Consider the following 15,288-nt stretch of genomic DNA (forward strand, 5'->3'; position numbering starts at 1 on the left):
TCGGCCAAACAACTTTCGGTCTAGTGGCATTCGGCCAAATGGCTTTCGGCCGAATGGGTTTCGGCCAAACGACCCTTCTCCGTAATTTACATGTGATTTTTTTAAATTTCTATGTAAAATTCTGAAGAATTCCACGAGTTTTACGAAACTTGAACTAAAATTGTTCAGAGCTTCTACGTGATTTGAAAAAAATACGAGGAACTCTTCGGTATTTCAACGAAGAAAAAATCGGAATTTTGAAGGAATTTCGTTGGATTTCTACAGGATTTTTTTGTGTTGTCCATAAGAAATTCTTCGGAAATTCAATGGAAATTATAAAAAAGAGAAAGGGTTGTTTGGCTGAAAATCATTTGGTGGAAAGCCATTTGGCCGAATTATACATTAAGTTGAAAATAGTCAAGCCGAATTGCATTTGGTCGAAATGAACGTTTGGGCGAAATGGTTATACTACAGAAAACAGTTTGGCCAAAGCGACTTTCGACCGAGTTGGTAATTGGACCGAAAAAAACACTGTTTCACCTGATTTTCAAATAACATTTTCGGCCAAATGGATTTTCTGTCTTTTTGACCAAATGGCCATTCGAACGAATGATATATTCGGCCGTATGTCCATTTTGGCTAAATAACATTTTTGGCTAGATGGGTTTTTGCCTGAAGGTTTGTTTGGCCAGATGACATATTTGGCCAAACACTTTTCTATCAAACCTTACCTGTCGTCTGGCCGAAAGTCATTCGGCGAAATGCCATTTTTCGAATGACACTTGGTTGAATAACACGTTAGGCCGAAATTCATCTGGCCAAATTCCATTAGGCCGAATTAAACGTTTGTTCGAAACGGTATTAGGTCGAAAATGGTTTAACCGAAAAAGACATTCGGCCAAAAGTAGCCGAACTGGTAATTTGACCGAAAAGTTGTTTGTCCTAACAATTAATTTGGCTAAAAATGTCATTTGGCCGAAAACGACATTTGACCGATTCGATTTGTTCGAAAATGTCGTTTAGCAGAAAAAGTGATTTGACCCGAATATGTCCTTTCTACAAAACAACCTCTTCGGCCCAACAACATTTTTGCCAAATGACCTATTCGGCTAAACGGCTTTTTTCAAAATGATTAATTCAGCTCAAAGACACATTCAACCGAATCCATCTTGTCCAAATAACCCTCTGCAACCCTCTTTCATCAGCCAAAGGAACTGTTCGACCAAATTACATTTTCGGCTAAATAATTTTAGACTAGATGGGCTTCAGCCAAATGGTTTGTTAGGTCATACGTCAGGCAAAACACCTTTCAACAAACAATTTTAGCTATCTAAGCTATAGACGGCTAGTTTTGGTCATATAAGCGCTATATTCACCTCCAATGTTTGTTAGGTTGTGGTTTTCGGCTTTCTGCCAATAGACTCGTCTTCGTTCAAAAATTCTATTTCGACGAGTATTTCATTTTTATTTCAACGGGAAATCTTTTGAAATTTACACTAAAATTTGTCTAACAAGAAATTGTTTCGAATTTTAAAGGAAATCATTGGTATTTCCACAAAAAAATCTGTGGAGTTCTAACGTGATGTTCTAGGGATCAAAAATCTACGGAAACTCCACTGAATCTTCGAAATTTTCACGGAAGGTTTTGCGGACTTCTTCAAATTTGAATCAGCGTGGAAAATCATAGACCACCGGCGTGAAAATTTTGAACGAAGGCGTGCCAATGCAAAAATGTCGACGGCGGCGGCGCAAACCTCTAGTTATTATATCCTACCTTCGCATTATACTTGGCAGACGCGATCATCGAAAGAAAGCATTATCTTTCCTCTTCGACTTATACTAAGCAGACGCGATCGTTTCAAGAAGACATCATCACCTCGATTCGCCTTATATCGGGTAGATGCGATGATTCAAAGAAGGCATAATCTCCTAAATTTGCCTTAAACCGGGTAGATGCGTTCATTCAAGTAAAACATTATCTTTTCCCTTCATTTTATACCTGGCAAACGCAATCATTTTAAGAAGGCATTATCTCCTCCCTTCGCCTTATACCAGGCAGTCATGAGAAGGCATTTTCTCTTCAATTTGCCTTATACCGGGCAGATGTGTTCGTTTCGCACTCCATAATAATAAATAAGACCGGATTGCAAAACACTAGCAACGTGTAAATAAGTAGAGTTCAATCATAGTTTCAATGCTAAGTCATCTCGTTTGTATTCCGTGAAATGGCATTTCTTTCTTAAATTCTAAAACAGTTTTAGTTGGATGAAATAAATACCAGTTGCGAAGTTCAATGTTCACTACAATCTGAACCAATAACTAAGAAATCTAGAACGATCACAGATAAAAATGATTAGCTGGAAAATCTTGCAGAGTCATATATTTCATCGGGAGACTTGGTGTATTAGCTGACTGGAATGGCTCTGTGGTTCACAAATGAATAGAACATTATTAAATTAGTTTTAAACTATTGATTTTAGCGTTGAAAATGTTTCTCATACAGCGGTCAATACAGAAAGAAACTTATTAATTTATATTATTCGATTTTAACTGGGAATCATTTTTAATATTTTATTCGGGTGAATATCATTCGGGAAATGTTGAATTTGTGTAAATGTCTTTTGGTTATATATTACATTCTGGTGAACGTTTTTCGGGTATTTGGTTTTCGGGTTTTTGTACTAGAACCTTCTGAAGAATTATATTATTATTATAGAAAATACAAAGTAAGAAAAAATCCGTAGGAATCCGAAGAAATTCCTTCAAAATAAAAAAAAACATGTTAAATTCCAAATACTTTTCCGTGAAAAAATATCACTTTGAAATTCTGAAGAATTTTAGAGAAATTTCCAGTAAACTTACCGTGAGAATTCCTGACAAAATCCATCAAAGTTCTGAACAATTATTCGTTGATTTTTTTTTTAATTATTTACATTTTATGCGATTGTCTGGCGAAACTCCGAAGAATTTCATACGGAATTTTCATGAAATTCTTCTTGCACTTGAATAATCAAAACATGTTTATTTGAAAACTCCTAAACAATTTCTATCGGAAATATCATGGAATTGTCTTTAGAATTTCCGAACAATTTTCTTTCGGAATTCTAAAGAACTTCTAGCGGAAATAAAAAAAATCCCACGAAAATCTATTGTATATGCCTCACAAGATAAATAATCGTACATTTGTCGGCATAGAAACCCTTTCAATTGATAACTGTGGAAATGCTAATATGTAGAATACATAGTTGAAAAGCCTTCCTACTTCCTACCGATGTTTATACTGTAATTATCGCCGTAAAAATACTTTTGGTTTTCATCAATGAGCGATAGAAAGTGAGCACAAGTAATGGACCCCCTGAGCAAAAACCGAAATTTAACGCTGGAATCAACGATTTCCTGCGAACTTTCACTAAATACAGTTGCTTCTCATATTAGGATAGTAGTTCCGTGCATTTCCTTTTGACTTGGACACTGGTATTTAGTTTCATTACTTAAATTATGAATGCAAACCCGCTAAAATGTCCATTACTAGCCCACCAGCTGCATCATTTTAAAATGACAATTGTATAAGTAAAATTGAATGTGTTTACGTGTTTTTGTTCCGAGCCCGAACTACAGAATGATTAAAGATTATGCCACTCATTTAAGCGGAGTTGCTGAAGTAAATTTTAATCGTTAGGGGGTCCATTACTCACTTCCAACTTCCTTCCTTTGCTCTAAGAGGGATGGTAATGAAGAACAGATTTAAAAATGAACGACACCGATGGTTGAGTGATAAACGTAACTGCCTTTCATTCCAGTGGGCCTGGGTTCGATCCCAGTATAGGCATTTTCTAGCACAAAAACATCTGGTTGTGCCTTCCCTCGAATTGGAAGTAAAACCGTAGGTCCAGTTTCATATGATGATGGGTACAATATGTTTGATCCAAGTCTGGGAGTCATCCCCTGGACACATAATCTTGCGAATAATGATGTGTTTAATGCTAATGATATATGCCATAATGATCCGTCATCAACTTTTAATTCTCAATACATCTGCTCAATGGAAATTATACCATTCATTCACCCCATGGTTGACGAAATGGTCTGGACTTGTCTGAAAATAAACTATGTTAGATATGTCCTCAACACAAGGTCATTCAATATGTGTATTGTGTTCTGATTGTTCAAATGGTTGTTTAACGGTGACGGTGGTCTACTTTAAATAGTTTGTTGCCCTGCGCTCATTCATCATCATTACATCACATTCCCTCACTACTGTTTATGTTTCGCCAATGGGCTTTCCAAACACCATCGCCCGAAGAGTATCCAGTGATTCTGTTGAATCACTCAGAACCAATGTACAAACGTACAGGTCGGTTGACGGAGCTTTGCAAACAAGTCGGAATCACCCATAGGCCGAGAGCCGAACGTGATAAAAGCCACAGAAGGTCGTTATATCTCCGGCTGCGCAGTTTTCAAATATTTATAATCTTATTAACATACGCTGAAGATGCAAACGGGTACGGTACCCCTCTTACCGCAGAAAAGAATCGACAACAATATGTGACCATAATCAGCGATGGCAGGTTTCAGGACCGGGTTATTTAGTTGGATGATGGGCTCCACGAAGCACCGCATATTCACGGATACCAGTTTCCGCTTGACTTCTGCAACATGTTTTCACTGATTCGTAACGAAATCCTTTGTTCGTCGATTTTTTTTGAAAACCTGTTGCAGAAGAAAAATTTAAATCCACTTTCAGGACCGTCTATAAACTTCGTCACAATTAAGGGGCATGGAGGGATATACATACTGAATTTTCATAGTTTATATACAAAAAAAACATGATGAAAAAGGAAGTGTTCGATAAAAATTGTCATTTTTGTGTGGTATAATTAATTGTGCTTCAGTTTTGAGCATCTGCTTCAAACGAAAACTTCTTCTGGGATGTCGTCAAGGTGACATTCCACCTGTGCGTCATTTATTGGGATAGTTCGAAACCAGTTAACAACTTCATTAGAATTAATTTCAAATTATTCTAATCTAAACACTAAGAAATGTATCTATTCTCCTCTTTTCAGATTTTTCGCTTTCTGGCAATTGCCTCGCTGCTAGCTGTCTGCCATGCAGACATTCCGTTGCTGGAACTCGGATTAGACTCGCAAGCTCAGCAATTGAAAAATGTGCTCGAACCAAGTGGGTCAGAAAACGTTTTCACTGGGTACTCGAATGACAAACCAATCGTACCATTCCCCGAGCCAACAAACGAATGCGTAGGAGGACCGGATGTGTGTGGCTACACTTACACGACGCCAACCTGCCCATGGGAAGTGCGCACGGAGTACAAGACATTAACAGAAACCGAAACCAAAGTACAGACAGAGATTTCGACGGCTGTTCAGCAACAAACTGTTACGCAGACGATTCCAACCACCGTTACCGAAACTACCACGAGTGTAACTCGATTGTGTAACGAATATCTTCCACCAGCAGATCCGGTTACCACAACAGTAAATCTGCCTCCTATTACCAAAACAATTACATCACGTGGACCACCGATTGAGACGACACGAACGATAACTCCAACAACTACGGTGGTTATTAGTCAAACGCCTTTCGTGACGAACACACGCACTGTGACTCCAACAATTACCAGCGTTTTCACCGCTGAAAGCACATCTGTCACTCGGACGATCACACCAACATCGACCTTCCTGAGCTATTTGCCGTCGGTATCCATTACAAGAACAATCACACCTACTTTCACTAATTTGGAATATTTGGATTCGGTAACAATCACAAGAACGGTTACTCCCACATCAACCTATCTCGAGTACCTACCATCGGTGACTGTTAATCGTACGGTCGTCCCAACTTCCACGAGTTTGTTCTATCTACCGTCGGTAACCGTAAATAGAACCGTAACTCCAACCAGCACAAACCTTTTCTACGAGGCTGCAGCCACCGTCAACCGCACGGTGACACCAACTTCAACCAACTTGTTCTACGTTGCCTCGGTTACGGTCAATCGCACTGTTACGCCAACCTCGACCAGACTATCGTATCTGGACTCGGTGACCGTGGACCGCACCGTTACGCCCACGTCGACTGTGCTGATCACACTCGACTCCACCAACACTCTGACCCGGACCCTTACGCCAACCTTCGTCGTGCAAGAAACGGCTAACACTCAAACAGTTACCAGGTAAGTGTTCTATTCGCAATCAGTGCCAGGGAGGTAAGATGAAACTCGGTGGGGGTTCTCCTCGATAATTTCCGCCAGTGTTGTAAAATGTCATTTGCATTCGTTTGTATAATTTTCCCAGAACTTTTTCCAGAAGGTAGCTATCAATTCATGATGTATGACGAACTTATAGTGCTTAAATGTGTCTACAACTTTGTCTAACAAGACATTGCTGTAAATATGTAATCTGGGGCGTGGGAGGCAAAATGTCATTCAAATGACATTATGTCAAATGACACGTGACATTTTGGAGAGTTTCCACTCTCCAGCCTCAGATGTTATTTTTAGAGCAATGTAAAACACAAAAAATAGCCCTACTCAAGCGTTATGAGTACATCTAAAATTATGAAATAAATTTGGCTTCTAAAGAAAGTTATGAATAAATTAGTCAAATAACATGCAGATGACGTTTTACAAGCCTGATTTCCGCTATTTAGCTTATAAGGATAACATGTGCAAAGCATGCAAAGAGCTCCATCTTCATCGATCTTGCGCGATGTACGATGTGCTATGGTGGTCAATCCAAGTTACTCACTAAATAACAGGCTCTTGGATTCACGTTCAGTCTGTCAAAATTTCGTCGAATTTAACTAATTTCTGTTAAAAATGGGACAACCCGAAAGTTAAGTGAAAGGCACTCAAAAGTAAGAAGTACGTAATTGCGGATTACGATTACGAAAAATTAACTTCCGAGTAGATCAGGCTTAAAGTGTGTCAGGGTAGTAAAGATCCATGCATATAACGTCCTTAATTTTTGAAAGAAAGCTTTTAAGCCTCTTGAAAGAAGGCTTCCAAGCCTCTTGAAAAAAAGGCTTCCGAGTTTCTTGAAAGAAGGCTTCCGAGCTCCTTGAATGGAAGCTTCCGAGCTGCTTGAATGGAGGCTTCCGAGCCTTTTGAAAGGAGGCTTCCGCGCCTCTTGAAAGGAGGCTTCCGAGCCTCTTGAATGGAGGCTTCCGAGCCTCTTGAATGGAGGCTTCCGAGCCTCTTGAAAGGAGGCTTCCGAGCCTCTTGAAAGGAGGCTTCCGAGCCTCTTGAATGGAGGCTTCCGAGCCTCTTGAAAGGAGGCTTCCGAGCCTCTTGAAAGGAGGCTTCCGAGCCTCTTGAAAGGAGGCCTTTGAGCCTCTTGAAAGGAGGCTTGAGCCTCTTGAAAGGAGGCTTCTGAGCTCTCTTGAAAGGAGGCTTCTGAGCCTCTTGAAAGGAGGCTCTGAGCCTCTTGAAAGGAGGCCTGAGCCTCTTGAAAGGAGGCTGAGGCCTCTTGAAAGGAGGCTTCCAGCCTCGGCCTGAGCCTCTTGAAAGGAGGCTTCTGAGCCTCTTGAAAGGAGGCTTCCTGAGCCTCTTGAAAGGAGGCTTCTGAGCCTCTTGAAAGGAGGCTTCTGAGCCTCTTGAAAGGAGGCTCTGAGCCTCTTGAAAGGAGGCTTCTGAGCCTTCTTGAAAGGAGGCTTGAGCCTCTTGAAAGGAGGCTTCTGAGCCTCTTGAAAGGAGGCTTCTGAGCCTCTTGAAAGGAGGCTTCTGAGCCTCTTGAAAGGAGGCTTCTGAGCCTCTTGAAAGGAGGCTTCTGAGCCTCTTGAAAGGAGGCTCTGAGGCCTCTTGAAAGGAGGCTTCTGAGCCTCTTGAAAGGAGGCCTGAGCCTCTTGAAAGGAGGCTTCCTGAGCCTCTTGAAAGAAGGCTTCTGAGCCTCTTGAAAGGAGGCTCTGAGCCTCTTGAAAGGAGGCTTCTGAGCCTCTTGAAAGGAGGCTTCCTGAGCCTCTTGAAAGGAGGCCTGAGCTCTTGAAAGGAGGCTGAGCCTCTTGAAAGGAGGCTTCTGAGCCTCTTGAAAGGAGGCTTCTGAGCCTCTTGAAAGGAGGCTTCTGAGCCTCTTGAAAGGAGGCTTCTGAGCCTCTTGAAAGGAGGCCTGAGGCCTCTTGAAAGGAGGCTTCTGAGCCTCTTGAAAGGAGGCTCTGAGCCTCTTGAAAGGAGGCTTCCGAGCCTCTTGAAAGGAGGCTTCCGAGCCTCTTGAAAGGAGGCTTCCGAGCCTCTTGAAAGAAGGCTTCCGAGCCTCTTGAAAGGAGGCTTCCGAGCCTCTTGAAAGGAGGCTTCCGAGCCTCTTGAAACGAGGCTTCCGAACCTCTTGAAAGGAGGCTTCCGAGCCTCTTGAAATGAGGCTTCCGAGCCTCTTGAAAGGAGGCTTCTGAGCCTCTTGAAAGGAGGATTCCCAGCCTCTTGAAAGGAGGCTTTCCAGCCTCTTGAAAGGAGGCTTTCCAGCCTCTTGAAAGTAGGCTTCCGAGCCTCTTGAAAGGAGGCTTCCCAGCCTCTTGAAAGGAGGCTTCCCAGCCTCTTGAAAGGAGGCTTCCCAGCCTCTTGAAAGGAGGCTTCCGAGCCTCTTGAAAGGAGGCTTCCCAGTTTCTTGACAGGAGGCTTCCGAGCCTCTTGAAAGGAGGCTTCCGAGCCTCTTGAAAGGAGGCTTCCGAGCCTCTTGAAAGGAGGCTTCCGAGCCTCTTGAAAGGAGGCTTCCGAGCCTCTTGAAAGGAGGCTTCTGAGGCCTCTTGAAAGGAGGCTCTGAGCCTCTTGAAAGGAGGCCTGGAGCCTCTTGAAAGGAGGCTCTGAGCCTCTTGAAAGGAGGCTCTGAGCCTCTTGAAGGAGGCTTCTGAGCCTCTTGAAAGGAGGCTTCTGAGTCTCTTGAAAGGAGGCTTGAGTCTCTTGAAAGGAGGCTTCCTGAGCCTCTTGAAAGGAGGCTTCCAGGCCTCTTGAAAGGAGGCTCTGAGCCTCTTGAAAGGAGGCCTGAGCCTCTTGAAAGGAGGCTTCTGAGCCTCTTGAAAGGGAGGCTTGAGGCCTCTTGAAAGGAGGCTTCTGAGCCTCTTGAAAGGAGGCTCTGAGCCTCTTGAAAGGAGGCTTCTGAGCCTCTTGAAAGGAGGCTTCTGAGCCTCTTGAAAGGAGGCTTCTGAGCCTCTTGAAAGGAGGCCTGAGCCTCTTGAAAGGAGGCTTCTGAGCCTCTTGAAAGGAGGCTCTGAGCCTCTTGAAAGGAGGCTTGAGCCTCTTGAAAGGAGGCTCTGAGCCTCTTGAAAGGAGGCCTGAGCCTCTTGAAAGGAGGCCTGAGCCTCTTGAAAGGAGGCCTGAGCTCTTGAAAGGAGGCCTGAGCCTCTTGAAAGGAGACTCTGAGCTCTTGAAAGGAGGCTCTGAGCCTCTTGAAAGGAGGCTTCCTGAGCCTCTTGAAAGGAGGCTTCTGAGCCTCTTGAAAGGAGGCTCTGAGCCTCTTGAAAGGAGGCTCTGAGCCTCTTGAAAGGAGGCTTCTGAGCCTCTTGAAAGGAGGCTTCTGAGCCTCTTGAAAGGAGGCTCTGAGCCTCTTGAAAGGAGGCTCTGAGCCTCTTGAAAGGAGGCCTGAGCCTCTTGAAAGGAGGCTTCTGAGCCTCTTGAAAGGAGGCTTCTGAGCCTCTTGAAAGGAGGCCTGAGCCTCTTGAAAGGAGGCTTCCGAGCCTCTTGAAAGGAGGCTTCCGAGCCTCTTGAAAGGAGGCTTCCCAGCCTCTTGAAAGGAGGCTTCCCAGCCTCTTGAAAGGAGACTTCCCAACCTCTTGAAAGGAGGCTTCCCAGTTTCTTGAAAGGAGGCTTCCGAGCCTCTTGAAAGGAGGCTTCCAAACCTCTTGAAAGGAGGCTTCCAAACCTCTTGAAAGGAGGCTTCCAAACCTCTTGAAAGGAGGCTTCCGATTTTAAAATTTCGTCAGCTTTTATGTGAATTGTAATACATCCGCCATTACGCATTTTTGTTCGAGGTACTCCCCTTGAAATGAGAACCGTATGTATAATTATTTTGAATAATTCACAAAACGATTATCATTATTGTTTTATGTGCGATATAATGTTGTTTTCTGATTGAATTTTGTATTGAGTGCATTCGATCAAATACTTTGATCGGTTGATTTTCAACCGGCTTTGTACTTTGACTTTAAGTTTTGTGTACCACACAAATCACTTTCTCACTTCAAACGAAACAAGATCAAACGAGTACCGAGGTCGGTCAAAAGATTCCGGTTGGAGATAACTTCAAGTTCAACAGTGCCCTGACGACCCAAAATATTCCCCGGTAGTGGATCTAGCCTTCGCGGATGTGAAGTTCTCCGAAAGCGCGAGCTCCGCCCCAACCGGCTGAGACGCCACGCTCTGTGGCTACGTGCTCGCCACAAGCTGATAATAATTGCGACATTGGTAGCTGGTAGCTGTTTCTGTTAAAGAGCTCGATAAGTACTACTCGTTAGCAGCATTTTTGGAAAATGACGTATACGTCACTTTTTCAGATTACGGCAGTGCTTTCCTCAATGGTGGCTTTCTGCCGCACCGTGCGCCAAACTCGATGTAGGATGTCAGCTATCCTGTTCGTTACTTATTATTATTATTATTATTATCGTCTTTATTTAAGAGGTTTTCAGCCCTTGGCTGGCTCACCTCTGGGCACTATTCGTTACTCTTGCGACAGCACTCCACTGTACTATGCTCTTAAACCTTCTTTCGACGATATTATCGGTGGTGTGGTAGTGTCTATTCCACATGCATATAACATTGGTGGGAATCGAACGCACACCTCAAAGTATGCAAAACGGGATATTGCGGTGAAGCGAGGAAAGCCGCATGCTCGAACCTGTGCAGGTACCACCTGAAGCATTCGTGGCATGTTAAGAACTGGGTCAAGCCAAAGTTTAGCTCTCTATGAGGTCTACAAATCCAGACCGAAACATTTGGAACTAGGCGGTGGGTCCACCAGCCCTTAGTCAAGTTGTCCCGCTCACAAGATACGGTGCGGTATGCGCTGATGACTTTCAGGCGTACCAGTCTAGTACTTTCCAATTTTCATGCAGATTGCGCTCAACACCGACGCCCAGACACTCCGTACCGCAGTATTCAAGCCGCCACGCTTGCCATCAGCCTGCGTTTGCTGCCCTAAGCAGCACACTTGTCATAGACGAGTTTCTGTGACTTCTATATGACCAAATCATGTCACATAAAAATTGCTGTAACCAAATCAGTCGGAACTGTGCTGCTATATGGGGAACACGCCTTAAAGCTGTTCGCCATCATTCTCCATATTGCCACTCTCGCCGTCGACGCACGCTTGAAGACGTAGTTTACATGATTGCTAAAACGCAGTTTATCGTCAAACATCATCCCCAATTGTGTAAGACATCTGGAGGTCATGTCACAGCCGTCGACTCTAATTGACGCCTGCTGCACCAATTTTCAGTTGTTGACGACTATCATCTCCGTTTTATAATGCGGTTTCTTGCTGCGCAACCATTTATCGATAAGACTGATCGACCTCCTCAGTGGAGTCTCCGTACACGGTCATCGTTCCGTCGTCAGCATCGTACATCACGTTCCACAGCAGTGGACCCAGGACTTATCCCTGCGGGACGCCTGCTGTGATAGGAGCGCTAGCCTTCCTCTGTTTGGAAGATCAGTACTCGATTATATAAGAAGCTTTCTAGCATCTTGTACAGCGAAGCAACGAGTTCGCAGATATGACGCTGATTTTATGACGCCACGTGTGGGCCGGCTGGACGCGTAATCTCAGAAATCCGAATTGCTCGCTCGAAAATCCCCCCACCTCCTCCACATATGTCAACAGCCTGTTCAGGATTAACTTCTCCAATAGCTTCCTTACAGAATCTATTAGACGAATAAGTTTGTACGGTGCAAGGTTTCCTGGTGGCTTCATCATCGTCAGTAGTTCCTCTACCGTCAACATCGTCACCTCTTATTCTGCTTCTGCTGCTACCCTCGATGCTGGCGGTCAATAAGTTGGTGGTGCGGGAACAGTACTTCAATTATCTTTAGTCTCGTTGGACATCGTTCGGGAGAAGCCAATGCTCTTCTTGTTTTGGCCATCAGCACCCGATAGGCGTCTCCCCATGGCTTGGAGTTGGCGCTCTGACACAGTTTGTCAACGCAACATTTCTGGCTTGTTTTGGTGGCCTTGTTTAGGCCCAGCATCGTCGCTTTGAATAGCTCGCTGCGTTCCTCTCTCACTTTCGCCGAACGAGTTCTTCGCAATCTTCTCCTGGTCTTGAGGCAAGTTTTTCGAAGGACTGCAATTTCCTTGCTCCATCAATATATCCTTGCTTTTCTTCCAGATAGCTTCACTTAAGGTTCTACTGGCTTGTTTTGCTCTTGCCCTCCTCTTACGCCCTTCACCCTTGTTTGCAACTTTCGTTGACCTACTTTTCTTGTCTACGCTATTTCGACATTTTTTGACGTTCCGTGGGTAGCGCTTGTTGCCTGGCAGGTCCCTCAGCGCTTGTCGGTCCTCCTTTCTGCGCTCTTTCACTGAGCGCGAAATCTAATGTCCCCTGTACCATGGCTGAGGTACTATGAAAGGATAGGGGAGTAGTTTGTGTGTTCTTCTTCGCCTTTGCTACCACTTTCCAGTTCAACCGCAAACTCTTTCTGTTCCTGCTTTGCAGCAAGAACTAAATGGCGAAGCTTAAGTAGGTTCAGCTTCAGGTCTCTTGATATTTGTGAAGTGGATACTCTCATCGAGTTGCGCCATTACAAACGTCAAACTCGGCAGGACGCCGCTTGACCCTATCTACATCGTATAGTGCGAACTGCATGCTGGCTATAGGTGCCCCGTTAGCGCTCTCCTCAACGACTGCTTCGCCACTCGTCTTTTTTGTTCCATCTCTCTCCCATCCGATGCATTCCTCTCCCTATTTCCTATTTACCTCTTCAAACTTTTCCTTACGATGAGGATCGCTTCCGTTGCTTTGTTGCGAACCGAGTTGGAATAGTCGCCTTCTTGATCCCATAGCTATCTTTCTGCATACAGTGAGGCGGGGGTCGACGCATCGATGTTCGAAGCAGGATCGGCGTAAGCCCGGTAGAAATAAACTGGTCCTACTCCCGTCTGGTTGGGTAAGCCAGACGCCTCGATTGGTACGGCGTGCCCCAAGGCCTGTCACGGTGTTACGGGACGGAAGGAAACTGTGGCATTAACCCAGCCCGCCATTTCAAGACGGTGTCACTCGGCTTTACTCGAGGAGTGGAATGACACAACTGTCAGCACTTGATGCAGTGTACCTATCTGTGAAGGCTAGAATGCTGGTAGAAAGATATCACACCGTTCTTTCCGCCACGTAACAAAATGACGGCTGAAACTTTGCGTTTTCTGGGTGACGATTTGTTTTTCAATTGCGATATTTTAATTTAAGGGCATATTTTCCATTTCAACAGCCAGAAAGCTTACTGTTAAGTATAAGTTTAGAATTAGATAAATGGTTTGTAAATGTATTCCCCTAAGCACCTAATGATTAATTATTTTAGAGCGTCTTAGGGGAAATGCTACAAGGTTAAAAGACTATTATTCTTCCATTTACTTCCACTATTAAATTTTTTATGTATCAACAAGCAGATACGTATTTCGTTTCCTACTTGGAAACTTCTTCAGTGTCGATAACAAACACTGAAGAAGTTTCCAAGTAGGAAACGAAATACGTATCTGCTTGTTGATACATAAAAAAGTTAATAGTGGAAGTAAATGGAAGAATAATAGTCTTTTAACCTAAGCACCTTTTAATTTAGTGATATCACACGAAGTGCACGGATTTCGGGGCTGTACGGATTTTGGTCCCCCGCTACATGAAACTTTTTTATAGATGTTCAAAAGATCCCACTGTCAGACCTCATCACATCTTAGAGCAGGTCTCCAAACTAACAGTATCCACGGGGAAGTGACGTTAAGAGACATGTTCCCTGCTGTCATGGTTGGGTGCAGCAGCATATAAGTGCTGACAAATTTATATTCAGTTCCTAGATATGTAACATGTCAATCCCATGCTAATATATGTTTTCTTCATTTTAGGACCATCACACCTTCGTTTGTCGTGCAAACATCCGTCCCAACGACCACCATCACGAGAACATTCACCCCGACCAATGTGATCACAACAACGGCCCCAACCACCAGTACCATCATCCGCACCGTTACTCCCAAAGCCACCAGTACAACAACCATCACTGCCGGTGTCTCAACGGTCACCGTTCGGGACACTAAAACGATCACCACTACTCCAGTGCTTACATCCACGCCCACAATCTACTCAACTGTCACACTGCCCGCCAGTACTCAATCGATCTGTAAACCTGCCAATACATACCTGCCGGACGAGGAAACCCCAACCATAACCCGAACTCGCACCGAAACCGTCACCGAACGTTTGACGGAAACCGTGGTTGCGTGTACGCCCACTAATGCCTACCTCCCGGTACAACAAACAGCCTCCGTGAATCGAAACTTCCTCGCACCGGAACCGGATCGATACAATTTGATTTGAAATTAACTTATTAGCTTTTTGTCGATGTCGTATGAACAAGAAATAATACTCTGTCCTGTCGTAGAAATGAGATATGCCAGAAGCGTAGCTTCTCTTTGCCTCCGTCCGCAAGCTGGACCTTCGAGGGTCCACATTTCCTTACTTACAAACGAGAGAAAAGAAAACAATCAAATACTCAACATCTCACTGTTGATACAAAGTTCAACGCTGTGTTCTAGCAATTGTTAGCAATAGTTGTAGTTTTTTATTCATTTTAGTGTAAATAATAACGATGGGAGTTGTTTGAAGCAAAGTGCCGTTTGTTTAAGCGTTGTGATGTAATGAACATATTTCTTATAACACAACTAAACCGTCGTCGTCCAAGTAGTGTAAGAACAGTTGCTTCCGAATTACGAAATAAAACTAGCGGTAATGTAACCCAAAATGTGTTCAAAATGATGGCACCTAAAATAAAGACTTCGTGGTTGTGTTTTTGAATCCATTTGTGGAACAATGAACAAGCGACTATGTTCTCATTTGTGGGTTTGGTGACACATAGTTCATTCAAAATTGTCCGTGTTGTTTTGGCACAAATAGTGAATGCAAAAATTAATGAAAGAAATTAACGGTTTAGAGATGTTTACTGAGGGATTATTTATTGAATTTGCTAATAAGTACTTAACTTCTTTGCGAATAAGTACACGTATTTGACCCGCGACGTTCCTTAAAACCTTTAATATTCATTTGGTAAAATGTGATTTATATTTTCTCAATAAAGACTTAAATGTAAAATATACTAACCGATCGCAT

At 43.6% G+C, this 15,288-nt stretch overlaps 1 protein-coding gene across 1 annotated transcript in view; it reads left to right on the top strand.

Moving 5' to 3' along the window:
- LOC134211141 (mucin-2-like) overlaps positions 1 to 14,999 on the top strand; it is a 61,677-nt gene extending 46,678 nt beyond the window's left edge. The window contains exons 2-3 of the mRNA XM_062687781.1: positions 5,043 to 6,166; positions 14,028 to 14,999. Coding sequence (XP_062543765.1) covers positions 5,043 to 6,166; positions 14,028 to 14,499 — 1,596 coding nt within the window. The 3' untranslated portion in view covers positions 14,500 to 14,999. The remainder of the gene's footprint in view (positions 1 to 5,042; positions 6,167 to 14,027) is intronic.
- The last annotated feature ends 289 nt before the right edge of the window (positions 15,000 to 15,288 follow it).

This window comes from Armigeres subalbatus, chromosome 2 (genome assembly GCF_024139115.2).
Source record: "Armigeres subalbatus isolate Guangzhou_Male chromosome 2, GZ_Asu_2, whole genome shotgun sequence".
Classification (NCBI taxonomy): Eukaryota; Metazoa; Arthropoda; class Insecta; order Diptera; family Culicidae; genus Armigeres; species Armigeres subalbatus.